The following is a 22,835-nucleotide window of genomic DNA, read 5'->3' on the forward strand; positions in this document are numbered from 1 at the left end:
ACACCTAGAGAGAAGAGAAGTTGTGTGTCCTTGACTCCGTTACTTTGTATTCTAATCGTGGCCTCGTTCCATTGTTTCGGGTTGTTATCGGAACGAGAGGCTAAATTTAGGACCTCACTCTCTACCCACTCTGAGTAGATGGTAGATTGATGACATACACCCATATCACCACACACACACCCTATCTACTCTGTGTCATTCCTAGACATCTTTAACACACACTCTTATCTCACGAACACACACACACACACATGTATCTCACCAACACACACACACACCTGTGTCTAACCAACACAGACATACAAACATCTACACACACACACACACACACACACACACATCTGTATCTCTCACACACACACACACAAACACGCATACATCTTTATCTCACACACACTGGAGAAGTACTCACTGCAGGGTGGCCACGACCTTGTCCACTGGGACCAATGAGAGCAGGTGGGCGGAGCTATCCAGGGTGAGCAGACAGCTGAGAGCCTGTCTGGCCACAAACAGACCCGCTGGGCGAGGGGGGGAGAGAGGGAGGGAGGGAGAGAGAGAGGGAGGGAGGGAGGGAGGGAGGGAGGGAGGGAGGGAGGGAGGGAGAGGCATGTATCTTATCAGATTAGAGTTTAGTAGTAACTGAACATTCAGAACATATCTAGAACAAAACAGAAGCAGTGGTTACAGTTGCACAATGTAGGTGTACAGTCTAACTTGGGCTCACCTTTCCCGAGTTCCTGGGTCTGGATCAGACCCAGGAGGCGGTTCAGGAGGTCTGTGACGGCTGGAACCACACTGGTGCCGGCCAGAGGCCTGCAGGGGAACCACAACCACCATTTAGCCTCGCTTCAGGATCGGAAACAACCACTTACAGCACCGCCAAAAGGTGGAACTCAATGTACGACCGATCGAGAGAGAACAGAGAGAACAGAGCGTACCTGAGGTGGGGCAGCAGCACCAGGGCGGCCCAGGGGAGCGACAGGTCAGAGATGGGCTGGTCTAGAGGCAGCTGGATCAGAGACAGAATCTGTTCTGGGACCAGCCGGCTCTCATCCTGCTCCTCTGGGTCACAGGATCCGGCCTGGGGGGTCTCTTTGCTGCTGGGGTAAGAACACATGTTAGGATTCACAACAGACAGCCGTATTAACAAGTGTTAGTGGTTGGCACATCCTTACTGTAACAACAGTGATATATTGTTTCCCTTTCAAAGTCGCTTTGGATAAAAGCGTCTGCTAAAGGCCCGTAAAGGTTTCCCTGCAGCGCCGCTGTGACTCACCCCTGGGGCGGGGCGCCGGTGAACAGCAGGGGGTAGACCTCGAAGGCCATGGAGCCGTCGCTGGGCGGGGGGGCCTTGGAGAGGATGAGCTGCACCAGGACCTCCAGGCCCCGCTGGGGGGTGCTGGGGTCCGCGCTGCGCAGCAGACCGGAGGAGAACCGCAGCAGGGTGGGCAGGAAGAGCTAGGGGGGGGGGGAGATAAGGGTTACAAACTACATTTAGGAACAGATGGAACCAACCCTCCAACCTGGTGAAGCGGTAGTAGTCTGATTTGTTTTTGGTCCATGAGATGTTGGACCCCCCCCCCAGCCCGGCTCACACCTTTTCAAACTGCTTCATGGTGAACATCTCCTTGGTGAACTCCAGAATCAGGTCCTGATCTATATCACTGGCAAACACCTGGGAGGGAGGGAGGGAGGGAGGGGGAGAGAGAGAGAGAGAGAGAGAGAGAGAGAGAGAGAGAGAGAGAGAGAGAGAGAGAGAGAGAGAGAGAGAGAGAGAGAGAGAGAGAGAGAGAGAGAGAGAGAGAGAGAGAGAGAGAGAGAGAGAGAGAGAGAGATCAGACTTCAGAACACACAAACACATTGCATGGTCCTAGACACAAACCCTTAGACATGCGCACACAGAAAGACACACACACATCTCCTTTCAGACACACGCACACACACACACACGCACACACGCACGCACGCACGCACACACACAGTACCGTTTGCACCGTCTCCTGGATGAAGGGGAAGGGCAGGAAGATGTTCTCCCCCAGCAGCAGGGAGGAGGTGATCTGGAGGAGGAGCTGAGAGCAGGAGGCGGGGAGTCCCGGGGTCCGGACCACCTTCATCACCGTCTGCACAGAGAGAGGGAGAGAGAGCGAGAGATGGTGACACATTGCTATGGAAACAGTGTCACGTCGCTATGGTCACCGCATCAGGTCACTATGGTGACGGCAGCACATTGTTACTTCAACCGCATGACGTCGCCATGGCGACAGCGTCACGTCGTTGTGTAACCGCACGACGACGCTGTAGTAACCGCATCACGTCGCTACGGTAACGGCACCACGTCGCTATGGTAACCGAAACACGTCGCTATGGTGAAAGAATGACAGTATAGCTAAACATCACTATGCTAACAGTTTCATCCACGACCTCACAATGGTAACGGTATCAATGGTTTCTACACATTAGATACGATCTTGACCCTCTATGTTGATACATGCTGTGCGGCCAGCTTCAGCACCATGGAAAGTAGGGGCACAATGATGTATCAGTCACTGATGTACAGCTGCCAAAATGTCTAACGTTGGAAACTAAAGTGCTGTTTCTTTCCAGTCAATTAACGCTGCTGTGTTTGTAGGTGAAAAACACAACTGTTGATTGATTATGAAAAAGATGATCGATATCTGTATCAGCCTAGAGCAGCGTATGAATACAGGCCATACTGGTGCATTCCTAATGCACACCATATTAATCTCTCCATAGGTACCATCGTGATGGACCTCCTACCTGGCAGACCGCCTGTGGTTTGGTGACCTTGGCTCCGTCCTTGTGGGAGGCCAGGGTGTGGAGAACAAACAGCAGCCTCTCCAGCTGCTCCTCCACCTGCTCCTTCAGCACGTCTTTCGGCATCTCCTCCCTCTGCAGGACCTCCAGCACCTCCATGACACACGCCTGACACACACACCCCCATTCACCCCGTTACATTTACAGGTAGTGCATTTAGCAGACGCTTTTATCCAAAGCGACATTTGTACATTTGTCAGAAGAAAGAGAAACCACAATGTATCGCTGTCGGTACAGTAAGGATGTTCATAGAACCAAGTGCAAAGCACAAATAACAGTTAGGTCAACCCCTTCCCTGTATACAACATATATAGCTAGGATAAGATGCTACACAATTCTAAGTACTATTTTTAAGTGCAAGGACGTACAACATACGTCCTGGCAACTTTTTAGGACTTTTTCTAGGACTTTTAAATGCTTCTATGAACAACCTAACAAAGTAACGTAAACAGAGTTGAATGACCCTGAAGCTTTTACATTGAATCAGTTTTGCCTTATTTAGTTTACTTTCACTTTCACTTTAAACTGAAGGTGGGATCTTTGCTGGTCTGACCGTGACGAGGAGCTGTGAAGAAGGACAAGAGCACGACCTAACATCCCCACCCGATGCAGCCAATGACGAGTCCTCACCTGCAGGGACTCCCAGAGAACCAGGAAGTGCTCCTTGTCGACGTGATTGGCTGCGGCCTGAGCCATCTGATCCAGAGCGTCCCTGACCGTGTCCCAGGGCAGCTGGAGGGCGGGGTCTAGGGTGGGGCCCAGCTTCCTCAGAGCAAGGGGGAAGGCCTGCAGAGGGGGAGGAGGTGATCTTATCATCAGGGAGGGAGGGAGTAACACAAGACTGTGTCTACTAACACACAGCTAAACCGGCACTGGAACTATGAGCTAACTGTTAGGACTAACTGCCCGGTTACTCCAAGTGTAGACTAACACATGCAACTAAAAAAAGTAGTAAAAGTTTAAAAAATATAAACATACATTATTATCATTATTATTATATGATTATTAGGTAGCCTAATACTGTGATTGTTTAGTCGATTATTAGGCTACCTAGATTATTGGATAGTCTTTTAATCACAGCGCCACGTATAGTGTACATTTATCTTTGTGTTTGTAGACAATCTACAATCTTGTTGTTGCGTTGTAATCTGAGCAGCTATTTGGAACCCTCACATGAACAGGAGCGAGGTTACCGCAACAAGTCAATAGTAGCGGCTCACGGAGAGACAATGCTAACCCAGCGAACACCCCATCTGGACAAACCAAGATGAATTTTGAATTAAACAACCCGTCTGATTCTGAGGACACCAAGCAAATGCAAATCTACATCTACCTCTGTGTATCTCTTGTCCAAATTTAATCCAAATTTAATAGTGCCTCCGCTAAGACTCCACAGAAAACATTGTAATAAAATCAGAGTGGATGGCCGACCTTCTCGGCGCAGGAGTGGAACATGCAGCGGACGCCCTTGCACATCTCAAACAGCAGCTGCCCGGCGCCTTTGGCCTTCTCAGGGTGGGCCTTCAGGTCAGAGAGCATGAGAACCAGCAGGCCGTCCATGTCTGGGACCTGGAACACACACAGAGTCATCAGTAGGTGCTGCAAACCACCACTACATTGCACTCCGCTTGGAGGATGGTAAGATGAAGGCTATGGACCCTGGATATCAAATTCATTCAAATGAAAAATTAAGCTATGTTTTATTGATTAAAAAAAAAAAACATTAATCAGTGTGGTGTCTTAAGGACGTCACCTTGGGTCAGGTTTAACAGGTGAGGTTTGGCAGTACAACACGCCAAAGACAAACCTGCACACCGGCTACTGCTAAGATTTAGAACACACCAATCACACAGAATAGATTCATACATGTTGATGATACAGGATTTGTATATCAACCATTAATTAACGTCATGCCATCAGAGACATTTATACTCATCAATAACAGATCATACAATCAAAAGATACTTAAAAAAGACGCCTCATAAAACACAACACCCACCTTTCTCATCAGGAAGGAAAAGCTCTCGGCTGCAAAGTTGCAGATGTGCTCCTTCTTGTGGGCCAGCAAGGGGCTGTAGAGCCTGGAAGAGAGAAACAGGTAACCTTCAGACCCACGCAGAGGAGGGGGATTAACACTTTAAACAAAAAACACCATTGGGCTGTAGCGCCTGGAACAGAGAAGCCTGCTTTAGACCCACTCAAGAGTCCCACCAGTACATAGGAGAGGGGAGCTTGTGTTCATTAGGACTAACACTAGCTAACCCTTCATAACGCTAACACAAACACCATGGGGATACTGGTGCTTTACAGTATGAAGGTCCAAGACAGAGAAGACCTTTCTCAAATAAGACCAGATGATATCTAGATAACTTATACAATGTCAAAATCGTATTTACAAATAAATGTGCACTTGCTTCTTTATATTACGGTGTGTCACTGTAGTGCAGACGGTACACGTGCATTTTGACTCTCTGTGTATCTGGTTGTGGGTCTTCTGTTTGTCCTGAGGAGCACAGAGCCCCTGCTCACCTGTAGATGTTGCTCATGTCCCGGGTCATCAGCCTCCACAGGTACTTGTATAGGTAAGACAGGCAGGTGAAGACCCACTCCAGCACCTCCGTGTCCTTGGTCTCCAGCAGCGGGGTGATGAGCAGGAAGAAGTCTGGGAAGTGGGGGTAGAAGTCCGTCTGGAGGTCCCTGGCAAGCCGCACCACCAGGCTGGGGGGAGAGAGAGAGAGAGAGAGAGTGAGTATTAATAATACAATAGTGTATTATTAATCACTTAACCAATCACAATGCTTTAAGTGTCTTATCCGATGTTTAGTCATTTATTCAGATTCCTATATTGTCCATACGGCTTGACAGAAATCTCCTTTAGACGTTTTTCTGTTAAAAAAAACATTAAAAACAGAATAAATCCTTATGTAGCAAACAGAAAGCTTCAGAGATTGTCATGCTCCGGAAGGGTAAAAAACAGCCTTTGTTTACTACATAGTCATTCATCCACATACGACATTAATGAGCAGGTCAGGGCGTATTGCTCCAGGATGCCTACAGATATAGCTCACACACACCCATACAAACTTACTCGAGGAGGGGCTGGTAGGCCATGCTGTTCTTGACAGCGAGGTGGGCTTTCAGGCTGGCCACCACGGCCTTCTGGTGGAAGACCAGCAGGTTGAAGGTCTGGCACTGGTTGAACAAGTCCCTCATTAAGGCCACTGTTGCAGAGAGACAGAAAACCATTAACACAAGGATTAGAAACACGGGAACCATCAACAACGTAAAGGTGTTGGTAAAAACATGAGGACAATAAATGGTAAATGGACTGAAAAACCGGAATATTGGAAAGCGCTTCCCGTTATTGCCTGACATTCACCCATTCATGCACACATTCACACAGCAACGGCGGCGCAACACCCATGGAAGGCGACAGCCAGCTCGTTGGGAGCATTTAGGGTGAGATGTCTTGCTAACAGACACCTCGTGAGCAAGACACAATAACTAAAGAATGGAGGAGATGTGGGTCTGCGATCTCTGGACAAATCGATGGGGCGGATGCAAGGTCGAGGCTAGGTTAGATACAGAGAGATGGAGGGAAGAGCGAGAGAGAGAGGAGAGACTGAGCAGGCGGGGTAATATAGAGAGAGGGAGGTAAAGAGAGGGAGTGGGAGAGACTGAGATGGGGGAGTAATGGAGAGAGAGGGAGAGATGGACTGAGGGAGGGAGAGTGAGGGAATAGATAAGGAAGGAGAGATCAACAACAAAGCAGGCTTCTTTGTATTCACTCAATGCAAGAGAGAGGGAGACAATGAGAGCGAGTGGGACAGAGACTTATAGATGGGAGTAAAAGAGGGAGAGGAAGACAAAGAGAGAGTGGGAGAGACTGCGAGAGCAGATTAATAGAGAGAGATGGCGAGAAAAACTGAGAGAGGGAGAGTGATGGAATAGATAAGTAAAGAGAAATCCACAACACAGCAGACATGTTTGTATTCAATCAATGCTATGCGTGAGAACAGCAAAGTCAAGGTGTTATCTGTTCTGAGTCGATAGGCTCTGTGTGTGTGGTGGTGAGGGGTGTTGTTTTCAAGGTATCCATGAAGCTGGGGAAGGGGGTTAGTCGACCCTGAGTCCCTTGGGGGGTGTGATCAATGTAAATAGTAGAATAGTGGTCTCTGTCTCTCTCCCTCTCTCTCTCTTTCTGTCTTTCTCTCTCCCTCTCTGTCTCTCTCTCTCTGTCTCTCCCTTTCACTATGTCTCTCTCTCTCTCCGTCTATGTCTCTCTCTCTCTCCGTCTCTGTCTCTCTCTCGCCGTCTCTCGCTCTCTCTCCGTCTCTCTGTCTCTCTCTCTATGAGAAAGCATCCTCCCTATCGGGTCTCTCTTCCCTGATTGGCTCAGATCACATGCTCATGACCAGGGCGTCAGCCAATGGGTGATCTGCGTTCTCCTGTTCATTCATTCATCTATTCATTCACCATGCAGGGCGACACCCAGCTCGTCGGGAGCAGTTAGGGGTAGAGGCGTCTTGCTCAGGAACACCTCGACACTCAGCTAGGAGGAGCCGGGGTTTGAACTAGCAACCTTGCGTTACCAGCAAACCCGCTCTACCTCCTGAGACACATGCCGCCCCTCTATTATTTTTACAGTATTATTACAATGTTATGCTGCGTTTTATTATCCATCTGTCTCGGAGGTCCGAGGACGTTGCCTAGAGACACGCACAAACACGCCCCTTCCATCTCGGTTGAACTCAGTGGTGACCGAGCAAAATTCCGAGACAGAATTCAAGATGGCTGCGCCCAGTGTGACTTGAAGTATGAACTGTTTTCATTGTGCTTGGACCACTTTGGTGGTTTAAATGGCAATTTCAATCACTCGTATTACTGCAATACCTTACTGCGTCCGTATCTCTGCCTATGGCCTATGCCCTACTTATTTTGGAGCGCCTGGTCCTCTGCCAATGCTACCGCGACAACAGCTTTCAGGGTGGCGTCCATGTTTTCCTCCAAAGGCCGACGAGCGAAATAATAAAACGCTTGAAGTGTGGGCGTGGCGTCAGATCCAAGATCTGAGTCGGTTCGCAGAGAATACTCAAACTCAGCATTATTATATGTATACTCAACCTCTCCCAACACAAATCAGAGGTGACTTTTCAGGAGCAATCTAACCATCTATAAAACTAAAATAAGGCGCTAGAACACATTGATTTATCCAATGGCCAAACTATGATAATAAAAGACATGCACACACACACACACACACACACACACACACACACACACACACACACACACACACACACAACACAGGGTTACTTACAGAAGTGGTCTGTCAAGTTTAGGTCTCTCCATTTTGTCAGACCTTCAAAGAAGTATGTGTCTACCTCCTGTAAATGGGGAACATTTGTTATTATAAGTCATGTAAATACGGCGCAATTTGGAAATATTCAAGGGCAGTTATTATATGAATGAGCAGAACTCTCACTATACGCATTATGTTAATGAATTAAGTTAATGCTTCCATACCTCATCATAGCTTCCCGTCCGGTCGATTCGATGGATGACATCGATGTTGACATTTGCAAGTCTTTCTGCGAAAGTGAGAAACTGCAAAAAAAAACATTGTTTCAATAATCATGTTCACAACAATCAGGGGATGGGGATGGACAGTGGACGATATCCCTATGATATAACACTGTTGTTAAACAACAACCTCGACTGACAGGTGACCGTTGCCTGATAGACAACATTCAGTCAGATGAAGAACCTAAATATTGCATATGAAGATATTTCATATACTATCAATTCAAAACATGAAGTATTCACAATTAAAACAACCAGCAGTGTTGTATACGCAAACAAAACGAGGCAATGCTGTTATCGAGATGAGAGTAGCATACAGTAGAGAAACAGCTGGTTAAAAACAGACATTGCTGAATATAAGTCACCGAGTAAATAAAGTTGAATCTTTTATAGGGCAGCAAAAGGGTTCATGTTTTAAAGCAGAAGTTAAAGTTGAAGACCAGAGATCCACCAGGCTTACAGTAGAAACATGCCCTGTTCTGCTCTCTACTCACCCTGTAGGTATTCTCCGATTTGTGATAACTCGATTTGGACTTAAGTTTCATGTTTGCAGTATTCCTAGAAGTCCGTAGAACGAAATTAATCAAGTAAAAGGAAGGCTTATGGGCTAATGTGTTCAGAAGTGTTTACACGCATGTAGCTGCCGGGGCGCCGCCATGTTGAATGGTGCATCATGGGAGCTCCTCCGTGTCCACGTGCTCACGGGAGGGCAGGGGAAACCACGCCCACACAGTGACGTCAGTCAACAAGTTACTTTATTTATTAATAAAGTAATAAAATTAAAATGTGCGATTGTTTGACATTACTACTAATACTACGACATAGATAGATATAAATTTACAAAAACTGTTCAAATTCTACACATTTATCCTAGGTTTGTACATTGTTATTAAAATGTGTCGAGTTTTTAATAAACGGATGAGTTCAGTCAACGCGGTTGTGTCAACGCGGTGTGTGTGTGTGTGTGTGTGTGTGTGTGTGTGTGTGTGTGTGTGTGTGTGTGTGTGTGTGTGTGTGTGTGTGTGTGTGTGTGTGTGTGGTTGTGTGCGTGTGCGTGTGAGAACCGTTCTTGTCGGCACTCTTGACTTGGCAAGCACGCATGTACCTGGATGGAATGTGGACACACGCACACGCACACGCACACACACACACACACACACACACACACACACACACACACACACACACACACAGAGACACACACACACACACACACACACACACACACACACACACACACACAGTACACACATTGAGCTTCTGTCTCCCCCCCCCCCCCCCCCCCCCCCCCCCTCTCTCTCTCTCTCTCTCTCTCTCTCTCTCTCTCTCTCTCTCTCTCTCTCTCTCTCTCTCTCGCTCTCGCTCTCTCGCTCTCGCTCTCGCTCTCTCTCTCTCTCTCGCTCTCATTCTCCCTCTCTCCTACTCAAGGATAAAACTTTGTGCGATCAAAGTTGAAGCCAGAAGATGCGACTTCCTTCTGTTTCTTCCGCTCCTCACCTCCACAAGCTGCCTGAACGCCTTAATATCTCACTGGAATAATATTCATATAGAAATTAATATCAAGTGTCAGCATCCTTCTCAGACTGACTTTAAACCGGGTCCCGGTCAGAGCTGAGGCACCATGCCAGGTGATCTCCCAGCGGTCGGCTCCTTCGTGGCCGCGGACTACGTGGTGTTCGCCCTCATGCTGCTGGTGTCGGCCGCGGTGGGGGTCTATTACGCCTGGGTGGACCGGAGCCAGGGGAGCACCGGGGATTTCCTGATGGGGGGCCGCAGCCTCACCGCCGTGCCCGTGTCCCTGTCGCTCACGGCCGGCTTCATGTCCGCCATCACGGTGCTGGCCAGCCCGGCCGAGGTAAGAGAACGCTAGTCCTACTGAGTCCACTGAAGATCAATTGGCCTTCAGGTTTCGGGTAAGGCCGGTTTTAAATATTCATAATAAGGAAAACAAAATTTTAGGTATCAAAGAATATGATGTGTGATGAGGTATAATGTGAAATGTTGTATGACTATGAGTAGGCTGAGTACTATTAGTAATATCACTATATCATATTAAGAATGTACTATTACTATATCATTATTCATAATAATGCTATTAATTATTACTTACATTATTATCTATAACAAATTTTAACAGGCTTTAAAAAGTTTGAGATCTAGAGTATCTCTCAGTGATCCAGTCCTTCATAGCACCATAAGGTGTTCATTCATCAGGTGTAAAGTCTTAGTTTCAGTAACTCACCTCAGTGATTCAACCTTTCATAGTGCCCTCATGTGTTCATGTCAGGTGTAAAGTTTGAGTTTCTAGAGTAACTCTCCTCGGTGATTCAGCCCTTCATAGTGCCACCATGTGTTCATTCATCAGTTGTAAAGTCAGAGTTTCTAGAGTATCTCTCCTCAGTGATTAAGCCCTTCATAGCACCATCATGTGTTCATGTCAGGTGTAAAGTTTGAGTTTCTAGAGCAATTCCTCAGTTATTCAGTCCTTCATAGGGCCCTCATGTGTTCATTCATCAGGCGTAAAGTCTGAGTTTCAGTAACTCCTCTGTGATTCAGCCCTTCATAGTGCCCTCATGTGTTCATGTCAGGTTTAAAGTTTGAGTTTCTAGAGCAACTCCTCAGTGATTCAGCCCTTCATAGTGCCATCATGTGTTCATTCATCAGGTGTAGAGTTTGAGTTTCAGTAACTCACCTCAGCGATTCAGCCCTTCATAGTGCCATCATGTGTTCATGTCAGGTGTAAAGTTTGAGTTTCTAGAATAACTCCTCAGTGATCCAGCCCTTCATAGTGCCATAAGGTGTTCATTCATCAGGTGTAAAGTTTGAGTTTCAGTAACTCTCCTCAGTGATTCAGCCCTTCATAGCGCCCTCATGTGTTCACGTCAGTTGTAGTTTCAGTAACTCAGTGATTCAGCCCTTCATAGCGCCCTCATGTGTTCACGTCAGTTGTAGTTTCAGTAACTCTCCTCAGTGATTCAGCCCTTCATAGCGCCCTCATGTGTTCACGTCAGTTGTAGTTTCAGTAACTCTCCTCAGTGATTCAGCCCTTCATAGCGCCCTCATGTGTTCACGTCAGTTGTAGTTTCAGTAACTCTCCTCAGTGATTCAGCCCTTCATAGCGCCCTCATGTGTTCACGTCAGTTGTAGTTTCAGTAACTCAGTGATTCAGCCCTTCATAGCGCCCTCATGTGTTCACGTCAGTTGTAGTTTCAGTAACTCTCCTCAGTGATTCAGCCCTTCATAGCGCCCTCATGTGTTCACGTCAGTTGTAGTTTCAGTAACTCTCCTCAGTGATTCAGCCCTTCATAGCGCCCTCATGTGTTCACGTCAGTTGTAGTTTCAGTAACTCTCCTCAGTGATTCAGCCCTTCATAGCGCCCTCATGTGTTCACGTCAGTTGTAGTTTCAGTAACTCAGTGATTCAGCCCTTCATAGCGCCCTCATGTGTTCACGTCAGTTGTAGTTTCAGTAACTCAGTGATTCAGCCCTTCATAGCGCCCTCATGTGTTCACGTCAGTTGTAGTTTCAGTAACTCAGTGATTCAGCCCTTCATAGCGCCCTCATGTGTTCACGTCAGTTGTAGTTTCAGTAACTCAGTGATTCAGCCCTTCATAGCGCCCTCATGTGTTCACGTCAGTTGTAGTTTCAGTAACTCAGTGATTCAGCCCTTAATAGCGCCCTCATGTGTTCACGTCAGTTGTAGTTTCAGTAACTCAGTGATTCAGCCCTTCATAGCGCCCTCATGTGTTCACGTCAGTTGTAGTTTCAGTAACTCAGTGATTCAGCCCTTCATAGCGCCCTCATGTGTTCATGCCAGGTGTACCGGTACGGAGCCGTCTTCGGTCTGGTGGGTCTCTCCTACATCTTCACTGTCGTGGTGACCTCTGAGATCTTCCTGCCGGTCTTCTACAGGCTGGCCATCACCAGCACCTACGAGGTGAGGGGCCGCAGGGTGTCCGGGTTCGATCCCCAATGCCTGCCTTCTGTCCTGCAGGCATCCTAGCCCCCAGTGTTGTGGACACCAACCCCCATCCCTGCTCCTTAATGACATGCTACACGTCACAATGACTGAGGAACACGGACTGAGACGTGTGTTTAAGTCGTGTGTTTAAGTCGTGTGGTACACACACACACACATACACACATACACACAATCACACACACACACACACACACACACACACACACACACACACACACACACACACACACACACACACACACACACACACACACACACATTGGGTTACGTGGAGTCATTGTGGTTTCCTGTGTTCGCAGGACACACAAAAAAGTGTATTTTGATGATGTTTAGTCATTTCCGTTCTTTATTGGGTACTTTGAACTTATTGAAGTTCTCAGTTGATTCAGGTTAATGGTTTATTCTTATTTTATTATTATAGACTATTTCAGTGTGATGAATAGTTTTATATTATTGTAATATATTCTATTCTATATATTTCCTATAGTTTTCTCTATAATCTACTCATAGTTCTACTATAATTCCAGTCTGGTTTATTCTGCTCTATTCTCCTGGTCTGAGTGAGATTGTTATGTGTCCCAAGAGTGAGATTGTTGTGTCACAGAATTTTTCCAAAGATGGTTTTATAGCCCGGTCGAACAAGAAAAAGAAAGTACTCACTTATTGAATGTTAGTTTTACATTTAAATGAAGGCCCTTTAGCAATTAGTCTAGGGGAACACTGAACAAGTGAGCCTTGAGTCAGTGTATTCGCCATTGAGCGAATGAATAGCTGAATTTCGATAGAAGGGTTTGCTAAGCTACGAGTGACATTGAAGCGTGCGTGGACCGCGTCCCAGAGGGACAAAGGTTTGTTCATTGTTCAGTAGAACCTCTGTCCTCAAACTGATACTTAATGAACTCATGTTGAAACGTGGTAAGGACTTCTGACCCAGAAACCAAATGAAAAGCGTTTGATACAAGACAACAGTGTTTCATTTGTTTTGGATACAGACCGGATGACTCAATAAATATGTAAATTCATTCATTAATCAATTATATCATTCCATGTCCCTTTCATGTTCTCAGTCCATGCATATAACAATCTATTGGAACATCCGTGGGTTTGACTCTTTGACACATCAAGACACCCTCACCCTGTCACACTAACCCATTCACTCACTCTGCCTAATGCCTTGTCGGCCTGCAGTACCTGGAGCTGCGCTTCAACAGAGCCACCAGGCTGATGGGCACCGTCCTCTTCATCGTTCAGACCGTGAGTCAGCACCTTCACATGACCACAACACATCCTACCCCGGATTAGCTACCTTAGAGGGTTAGCGGGTCTGTCCATATATGGTCTGTCTCTGTCACAGGTGCTCTACACCGGGATCGTCATCTACGCCCCGGCTCTGGCTCTGAACCAAGGTGGGTGCACATATGAGAGCACTCCAACCAGCATGGTGGTTTTACCTGTCGGAACTAAACTAAATCTCTCTCTCTCTCTCTCTCTCTCTCTCTCTCTCTCTCTCTCTCTCTCTCTCTCTCTCTCTCTCTCTCTCTCTCTCTCTCTCTCTCTCTCTCTCTCTCTCTCTCTCTCTCTCTCTCTCTCTCTCTCTCTCTCTCTCTCTCTCTCTCTCTCTCTCTCTCTCTCTCTCTCTCTCTCTCTCTCTCTCTCTCTCTCTCTCTCTCTCTCTCTCTCTCTCTCTCTCTCTCTCTCTCTCTCTCTCTCTCTCTCTCTCTCTCTCTCAGTGACCGGCATGGACCTATGGGGAGCTGTCGTCTCCACAGGGATTGTCTGCACATTCTACTGCACCTTGGTACCAAATCATCTAAATCGGCTTATATCTCTAGATATATAGTAGTATATATATATTGTATACATCATGCATATATATATGGATGAATACAATACTTACAAGAAGTGACCTAAGAAAGCTGTTACCTGTAAGCATGTGTTGTCATTAGGGGAGAGGCTTGGTTCTTCTATGCCATAGGCTCCGTCTCTCTGGCTCAGCTAACCTCAGCCTGGAGGTTTGGCTGAGCTGTGGTTCAGACGTGGTTTGCTCCTGTAATGATGATACCTGTGGGTGGGTTTGCAGGGCGGCCTGAAGGCGGTGGTGTGGACAGACGTGTTCCAGGTAAGAACCACAAGGTGCTGACCATAATCCAGATTAAGGTTAGATGAGTTGGCATTCCCACACAGAACTCAGGTAATGAAGGGGTCGCTAAATGGGACCTAGCCACTGACCTGACTAAAAATAGCACAAAGGCCAACCAGTACACTGTGATGGCGGGAGCGTTCCAGGAAGAGACTGGGAGGGTACTATGTTTAGCCGCAATGATCCCCTACCAAATCTATGAAAGGGGAATACTGAACAACTTCAGGGTTTAGTCTACCCTGTTCACCTCATGAGGGGCAGAACAGAACTTAAACATCCACTTAGCACCACTCAAGGGATAGCACTGTGGTTCATCCTCATAACTTAACTCATCACAATGAACCCAGTGAATAAGTACCACAGTGCAGATGAAAAGAAAGGGAACAAGCAATGGGGACATTTAAATATGGACGAAGTGATAATAAAAGCATCTGATGAAGATAATGTGTAATATCTATAATTTGTTTGTATATTTTTCTGTCCTGTAGGTGGGGGTGATGCTGGCAGGCTTCATGGCCGTCATCATCAGGTCTGTGCTTCTCCAGGGAGGGATCGGCCCAATCATCCAACACTCACAGCAGGGAGGCAGGCTCAACCTCTGGGAGTGAGTGTGCTGCTTCCTTAGCCACGAGCTAATCATCAGCGTAGCTGATGATTGTGGACCAATGAATGGTCGGGAATGTACAATGTAAAATTGTAATAACATGTTGCACAATTTAAGGAACAGATTTACTGTTTAAATTAGATGCTATTGAAACAAACATTGAGGTTATTCCGTGTAGACATAGAGCATGGGGAAATTATTTCAGTTAAAATGATGTACATTGAGGCAAAGCGAAGGCAAGAGTTGAACAAATGAGAAATCTCCAGCTGACTTCAGTTGGCCCGTTTTTCTCCTCCCTCTTATTCCTCCTCACTCTCTCCATCTCCATCCCTGAAGCTTCGACATGAACCCCCTGAGGAGACACACCTTCTGGACCCTGACCGTCGGGGGGACCTTTGTGTGGGTCAGCGTGTACGGTATCAACCAGGCCCAGGTCCAGAGGTACCTCTCCTGCAAGACCATCACCCACGCCAGAATGTAAGTCCTGTCGGAGTAGCACGGCTGAGAACAAGAGACAGGGAGGGCTTTATGACGTCCAAAAAGATCAAGGAGCCCCCTTTATTCGTCCTCCTGGATTACTTATACTGACTTATATGTTAAGGTTAACAAGTTTCAGTCTGTCAAACACTGCCTGCTATATGGACATATTCCAGTCACATACCGTAGTGTTATTGTTAATTGTTTGAATGCATAACTAACAGTCTGAGTAGAAGTGTGTGTGTTTATGTGTGTGTGTCTGTGAGTTTGTGTGTGTGTAACTGAGTCTTACATTTCTGAATGTGATAATAATACGGGCCTATGTGTCCCTGCCAGGGCTCTGTACCTGAACCTGATTGGCCTGTGGGTGGTGCTGGTGTGTTCTGTGATCTCGGGTCTGTGTCTCTACTCCGTCTATAAGAGCTGTGACCCCTGGACCACGGGCCAAGTGACCGCGCTCGACCAGGTACAGTGCAGGGGAACACCTTCCCTCACGCAGCCTTCAGCTGCAGTATGGGCCTGGAGCGCAGGCTCCAGACCACAGCCGCTTAGCTTATGGTGAGGTTAGGGATGGATAGGGTTAGGTTAGATATTGATCGATTATGGTTAGTTTAGGGATTCATGGGTAGATAGGGAAAAGGTTTGATAAGGTGGTGGTTAGGCTAGGGTTCAATAAGGGTTAGATAAGGTTGTGGTTAGGCTAGGGTCAATAGGGTAAGGGTTTGATAAGGTTATGGGTAGGTTAGTGGGCGATAGGGTATGGGTTTGATAAGGTAATGGTTAGGGGGAAGCCACTTGGCATTGTCGTGGCAATTTCTCTATCTGATTTTGCGTCTAAAGCAGATGAGATATTTACAGGCAAAAAGCATACAATACTTGCCGGCAATTGCTGGTCATATATATTTGTTATAAAAGTACGATCAAAGATTAATCACAACATGCATCAACAAACAACAACACAGGCATACAATACAATAATCTGAGGCCTCAGATGGGAGTTCGCCCTGCATCTCACTTCATTCTCTAAAGGTTTGCAAGGTCGAAGTCCACCGAGTGGCTAAAGTCAGGAGTTCTTATACACTTAAGGTACGGCCACACCAACCGCGTTGCTCGCGTTAGGGGCGTTGAAAATCGGCATTTTTGCATAGGGAACCATTGGTTTAGGCGCGGTACACGCGTTGAAGCGTTGAAGCGTTGCGTTGGGGGCGTTAGGCGCGGCAGTTGCACGTAATTACGCACGTAAACGCAGTAACGCGCCCATCGCACCAACGCCCGGAGTTCAGAAAATTGAACTTTCAACGCTCCAACGCGTGACGCTTAGCCGCGGTAGCCAATCAGCGTGGAGCTTGACCCGACGTCACTGGCAGAGAGTAGTGAGCTTGCACAGAAGCATACGGCCGACATCTTCCTTTTTTCTGGGTGGAAATAGTGACATAGTTACGCCATTAAATGCGTTTATGGAAACATTTCTAGCGAGAAATGTGCATTTTACTTTCATAATGTTCGCTCGGTGAATGTGAAGGATGTTTGGTTTGATAGTTATGACGAAGAGGGAACGCTCCGTTCACTTGCATGGACAGAGTCTCTGGTTGCTAAGCAACCTCAACGTCTTGGCGGACTGCTTCTCTGCTGATCAACACTACGAATGTTGGAAACACACCAGACACACCATGTGAAGTTATTTAACCCGATTATTGTTATTTATATCCGAGATTATTTAATCTAACCCGATCTAAACTCTATCACCCAAACACGGCGGCGTTTGGGTTTCCTACCTCGGACTCCAGCGCAGCCACTGCCGACATTTTTCTTTATTCTGGGTGGAAATAGTTACATAGTTACGCCATTAAATGCGTTTATGGAAGCATTTTTAGCGAGAAATGTGCATTTTACTTTCATAATGTTCGCTCAGTGAATGTGAAGGATGTTTGGTTTGATAGTTATGACGAAGAGGGAACGCTCCGTTCACTTGCATGGACATGGACTCATCTAGCTGCGTTGGCGCGTTGACGCGTTGGAAGCGTTGAACCACCACACACTGGTCAAGCGTCAGGTTAGGCGCGTTACTCGCGTTGTCCAACGCGAGTAACGCGGTTGGTGTGGCCGCACCATTAGATTGGGTTCTTGAGGGCAGCTGTCCCCCGAATTAACCAAAAGCCTTTTTTAACCAGATGGTAATCTATTGATTGAAGTTCCTCAGGATGTCATAAATAAGGGGTCGCTGCCGTGCCATGTAACCCTTTGTTTCCTGACGCTCCCCAGGGGGGTCAAGGAACAGGCCCAAGCCAACAGAAGATAACACGGGAACAGAGTGAGAACAGATTACATAACCAACCACAAAGGTTTACATTTTAGACAACCCTGAAGGAGATCAGGATGGCAAGAACATACACGGAATAGTAAACAAAACCTAAGTTCATAAAGAAAAACGCAACAACTTGTAGATTTTCCATCACAGCATGGTGTCTCAGTTCTGGGATTGATGGGGCTCAGTTTAAGGGATGAATTTAGGGCCAGGTTATGGATGAATAAGTTTAGGTTAGATAGAGTAAGGTATGGCGGGGTTAAGGTTAGATCTTGGGAGGTTAGTGTTGTGTACACTGGGCCGTTCGTACCCCATGGATGCTGCTTGTGACCCGGCGCCCGTGTGATCCTCCCCAGCTGATGCCCTACCTGGTGATGGACATCCTCAGGAGCTACCCCGGCGTCCCAGGGCTGTTCGTGGCGGCGGCGTACAGCGGCTCGCTCAGGTGCTCTCCCAACAAAGTACCCAGACAGGACGAGTCGATCGAACTGTCTTACATACTTATCCAAAGTGACTTGCAATAAGTTCATTTGTCAGAAGAAAGACAATATATTGCTGTCGGTACAGTAAGGATGTTTATAGAACCAACTGCCAAACACTAACAATCGCTAGGTTAACCGATTCCTCGTGTATAACAAAGATAGATGGGATAAGATGCTACACAATGTTAAGTACATTTTTTGAACTCTTTCAAGTTACATACTATCCATTCACATGGTGGTCTTCACAACCCAGATCCATTCTTCTGGAGGTGGTAGAATGATGTCCAAGAGCCTTTGTGCAGAAAGTAAGGTCTAGTGTTCATGATGGATCTCTAGAAACGCTGCAGTTCATGTTTCACCAGAGGAGGCGCTGTTTCCCCAGTTGGTATGTTGGCGATCGGTCGCTCTTTAACGTGAGCATGCTGTCCCCTGTTGCAGCACAGTCTCGTCCAGCATCAACGCCTTGACCGCGGTCACTGTAGAAGACCTGATCAGACCTCACATCGATCTGTCAGAGAAGCACCTGTCGTGGGCATCCAAAGGCCTTAGTAAGTAACATCTGCCCTTCAAAAAAATAAATAAAAAATATGACTAGAAAAAAGATTGTTTCATCAGCATAGATGACTAGAAAAAAGGTAGTTTCATCAGCATCCGCGGAGTGGCATGTGGCTCAGGAGAGCGGGTTGGCTTGTGACTGGAAGGTTGCTAGTTCGATCCCCGGCTCCTCCTAGCTGATGAGGTGTCCCTGAGCAAAGCACCTCACCATAACTGCTCCCTTTCATGGTTGATTCAAGGGATTGGTTGCCGTCGGTGTGTGAATGGGTGAATGTTCGGCAACACTGTAAAGCGCTTTGAGTGGCCACTGGTTAGAAAGCCCTGTATAAATGCAGTCCATGACATTCATTTTAACAAAGTATGACATGGATAATTAACATGAACCTAACTAAATAAAGTTATGTGAAACCAGGATTAAGCGCTGCGGTGACCGTTCCCCCTTACTCTGCTCTTTCAGGTCTTCTGTACGGGGCTCTGTGCATCGCCATGGCGGCCATCGCTTCCCTCATGGGGGGGGTGCTACAGGTACATCAGAACTACACTAACATGTTACAAGAAAAGGGGCGAGAAAGTGTATCTGAATTCACTTGGTGAGGCTCTGCGCGCAGCAGCGTCAGCTACTAAGAGTGTTTACAGAGCAGGTGTGTGCTCTGTGCTCCACTGACAGGCCGCCATCACCATCTTCGGCATCATCGGCGGACCTTTGCTCGGTCTCTTCACGCTGGGCATCCTGTTCCCTTTTGCTAATTCCAAAGTAAGTCATCATTAAACTGTGGATAGCTTGTATTCTGCTGTACCAGTATGAGAGGCGGTATGCTTATAAAAGTATATAAAACAATATACTTTTATTCTGAAAATCCATCATTTGTTCCCCCCCCCCCCCCGCTTCCAGGGGGCCGTGTTGGGGCTGCTCTCGGGCCTGGTGGTCGCCCTGTGGGTGGGGATCGGAGCCCAGATATACCCTCCCCCCGCGGCGATGAGCAGGCCGCTGGACCTCAGCACGGCTGGATGTAACTTCTCCACGGGCTTCTCCAACTGGAGCAGCACGGCCCTGCCCCCTCCACACAGCCCCTTCACCAGAGAGAGCACCTTCAGCCCAGAGAGCACCACCCTGCTGCCTCCACACGGCACCGTCACCCCAGGCTCACCAGAGAGCAGCGTCTTCAGGTCATACCATTAGGATAGCATATATACTGTAGCACAACACTTGGTAAGCCTATAGAAGCAATGGGCTTGACTCCAAAATAGACGTGTCTCTTGAAAAGCTGATGTAGTTGACACTTTCTTCCGTGTTCAGCCATAGAACGTTTGCAGAACGTCTGCTATGTGGCCACTAGGGGGCGCTGAGAGACAACTGAAAGTATAAACGATGCATGCAAAATTCTACTTCTAAGAAAACTGAATGAAGTATCAGAATTGTTCAGCAAAATATCTCCCCATTCAGTTTTGACTTTGTTGCCATAGTATCATTTTACCACCGTATGTGAGGCTGATTCGTCCTTTCAAACCTTTTTATTGCAACCCGATTTTGTGTTAATGGGCCCTAACAACGCTCGAACCTTAAGGGCACTTTATTTGAAACATGTCCTGTTTTTCTTATTCCTCCTCTGAACCAGCAGGCCTGTGCTGGCGGACAGCTGGTACTCTGTGTCCTACATGTACTTCAGCCCAATAGGAACCCTCACAGCCCTGACAGTGGGCGTGGTCGTCAGTCTACTATCAGGTACAAGGAACCCCTCCTCAGAACTCGAAGCAGCCTAATAAAAAGACTACATTGTGCTGTTTTTATTCAGATTTGCAGTAGATTAAATTAACAATAGAAATGGTTTGCATTGCCACTGAATTTGTTTGACAATTGTTCATGACTTGCATTTCTATACTGAAACAGGAGGGTGGAAGGTGAACGTTGATTCTCGGCTGACACTGATGAAAGAAGACACAACGTGCTATCACATCTTCAGATTCTTCAAGGAGAAGGTAACCCTCCACCACAGACCTCTGGCAGCCATGACACCGTGTCAATGGGGATTTCAGAACTGCATCTGACCTCTGATCTCTCTGACCGTGTTCTCTCTTTCCAAAGGTTGCTGGCCGAACGAGAAACTTTGACCTCACAAAGAACGAAGCGAGGAAGATGGGAAACACTAACTTGGCTTTTTCTGACGTCGAGCTGGACTTGACCAAAGGACATGTTACGACTTGATGTTATAGGACAGTAACATCACATCGAAAGGATAGTTCTGATAATGTGTGTAAAAAATCATTAAGTTAATAGAATAAATATCGTTGAGCAAATTACAAAATAATTATTTATTGCACCAAGGGAAACATTTAAATATGCATTACATAGCGACAGGCATCGAAGGACCAATCTGTGTCTATGTATTTACAATTGTATCTACAATGAAACAATGTACATCCTGTAGGCCTTCGATCAAGTTCAAAATAATAATAGTGTTGGCATCAGCATTTGCACTGAACGAAAATATGAATTACGAGGAATTGTAATTATAATTACAGTATGGCTGTGATGTTATTGTGGAATTGTAACCCACAGTGAATGTGGAATGGATTCATAATGTCTATGCTGCAGCAAGAGTGACCAGGGGGACATGTTGTGTATGAGAGCATCTTCACCCATGGTTGAAGATGTAATCTTTCCCTGACCTATCAATTATCATTTGGGGTAACACTAAAGGCATATGGTGTTTGGAGAACAAACGGTAAGTGTTGAACGTTGAGATAAGTCCCTTAGTATAACTTGTACTAAATATAATGGGAACGCACTTTATAAGAACGCAAGCCAATTGTCCATCACTTTTTATGCTCGTCATAGTAACGGTGTTTCATGGTGCGGTATTTCCTCAAGAAGTAGAGCGCCTCAAGCTCCTTGATGACGAAGTCTCCCCTCTTCACCAGGGTCCTGATCTTCTCGGGGTCCGTCTCGTCCTTGTTCTTCATGAAGGCGTGCTTCAGGCGCTCCTTAAAATAAGTCGCTCCTTTGGGGTAGTCGCGTCCGAGATACAACAACTGGAAGAGAGGAAGAAACAGACGCATGGAGATGGTTTCAGGGAATGAAGTTCTGTTGTGTATCATCACATGTGTCATGTGTGAGAGAGAGAGAGAAAGAGAGAGAGAGAGGGGAAGAGGCCGACACATGGTTTACAATTACAATTAGGGCATTTAGCAGACGCTTTTATCCAAAGCGACTTACATCTGTTAATACACACATTGACACACCGACGGCAGTCAACCATGCAAGGCGACAGCCAGCTCGTCAGGAGCAGTTAGGGTTAAGTGTCTTGCTCAGGGACACATCAACACATCGAAGTTCTGTTGTCATCACATGTGTCTCAGTGGTGTAGACACCTGTTAACTTACGTGCTTGTAGAGCGCAATCACCTCCGACCGGAGGGGGTTGGCCATGTTAGGGAGGGGAGGTTCACACCGCTGAGAACACAACAAAGGTCAATACATACTAATACATAACAATAGATCGGATAACGGATTTCACCGGTTATGCATACAAGGTCAACGAAACGGAGGAACGCCAACGTTATACTATCCACTGTACACATACAGTATGTACATACATTCCCCAGGGGGTCACACTGGTGTGTTTAGCTCGGTGTGACATTAGCTAATGACGCACGTGTCTGAAAACATTTCAGTCAAATATTATAATTACTTTGTCTCTTTTTATGGGGACTTCACAGCAAGCATCGCCGTTAGAAAAAAATAAACCCGGTAATCCTGTTATATCCCTCGTCCTCCTGTTTAGAACCTGAAGCTAACATGTAATCTACGAGGAGGTTGTTTACCGTTTCCGCGGGGCGTGGCCCCGGCTGACGTAGGCCACTTGCACGGTTGCCA

General features: G+C 46.8%; 3 protein-coding genes across 4 annotated transcripts in view; 1 reads left to right on the forward strand and 2 right to left on the reverse strand.

Moving 5' to 3' along the window:
- The window catches only part of utp20 (UTP20 small subunit processome component), a 35,839-nt gene extending 26,758 nt beyond the window's left edge, over positions 1-9,081 (reverse strand). Inside the window, exons 1-15 of one of the 2 annotated variants that reach the window (XM_030342074.1) lie at positions 8,913-9,081; positions 8,362-8,442; positions 8,156-8,222; positions 5,924-6,056; positions 5,365-5,553; positions 4,835-4,916; positions 4,267-4,404; positions 3,466-3,621; positions 2,779-2,943; positions 1,986-2,120; positions 1,598-1,675; positions 1,277-1,458; positions 939-1,097; positions 725-813; positions 413-518 (exon numbers count right to left, since the gene is read on the reverse strand). In XM_030342074.1, coding sequence (XP_030197934.1) covers positions 413-518; positions 725-813; positions 939-1,097; positions 1,277-1,458; positions 1,598-1,675; positions 1,986-2,120; positions 2,779-2,943; positions 3,466-3,621; positions 4,267-4,404; positions 4,835-4,916; positions 5,365-5,553; positions 5,924-6,056; positions 8,156-8,222; positions 8,362-8,442; positions 8,913-8,963 — 1,811 coding nt within the window. In that variant the 5' untranslated portion in view covers positions 8,964-9,081. Of the gene's footprint in view, positions 1-412; positions 519-724; positions 814-938; positions 1,101-1,276; positions 1,459-1,597; positions 1,676-1,985; positions 2,121-2,778; positions 2,944-3,465; positions 3,622-4,266; positions 4,405-4,834; positions 4,917-5,364; positions 5,554-5,923; positions 6,057-8,155; positions 8,223-8,361; positions 8,443-8,912 lie in introns of both variants that reach the window. The other variant, XM_030342073.1, reaches the window with a different exon arrangement.
- A 738-nt stretch (positions 9,082-9,819) lies between these two features.
- On the forward strand, positions 9,820-21,260 carry slc5a8 (solute carrier family 5 member 8). The gene is made up of 17 exons (XM_030341447.1): positions 9,820-10,273; positions 12,235-12,354; positions 13,588-13,653; positions 13,754-13,805; positions 14,130-14,197; positions 14,480-14,518; positions 15,028-15,143; positions 15,480-15,620; positions 15,957-16,086; positions 18,282-18,370; positions 18,846-18,955; positions 19,420-19,487; positions 19,630-19,716; positions 19,855-20,129; positions 20,582-20,685; positions 20,851-20,939; positions 21,046-21,260. The coding sequence occupies exons 1-17, from the start codon at positions 10,040-10,042 to the stop codon at positions 21,163-21,165; spliced, it is 1,908 nt and encodes a 635-aa protein (XP_030197307.1). The 5' UTR covers positions 9,820-10,039; the 3' UTR covers positions 21,166-21,260.
- On the reverse strand, positions 21,254-22,806 carry lyrm5a (LYR motif containing 5a). The gene is made up of 3 exons (XM_030341448.1): positions 22,651-22,806; positions 22,344-22,412; positions 21,254-21,992 (listed from the first exon to the last, which is right to left on the reverse strand). The coding sequence occupies exons 2-3, from the start codon at positions 22,386-22,388 to the stop codon at positions 21,777-21,779; spliced, it is 261 nt and encodes an 86-aa protein (XP_030197308.1). The 5' UTR covers positions 22,389-22,412; positions 22,651-22,806; the 3' UTR covers positions 21,254-21,776.
- Positions 22,807-22,835: the final 29 nt, after the last annotated feature.

Source organism: Gadus morhua, chromosome 19 (genome assembly GCF_902167405.1).
Source record: "Gadus morhua chromosome 19, gadMor3.0, whole genome shotgun sequence".
Taxonomy (NCBI): domain Eukaryota; kingdom Metazoa; phylum Chordata; class Actinopteri; order Gadiformes; family Gadidae; genus Gadus; species Gadus morhua.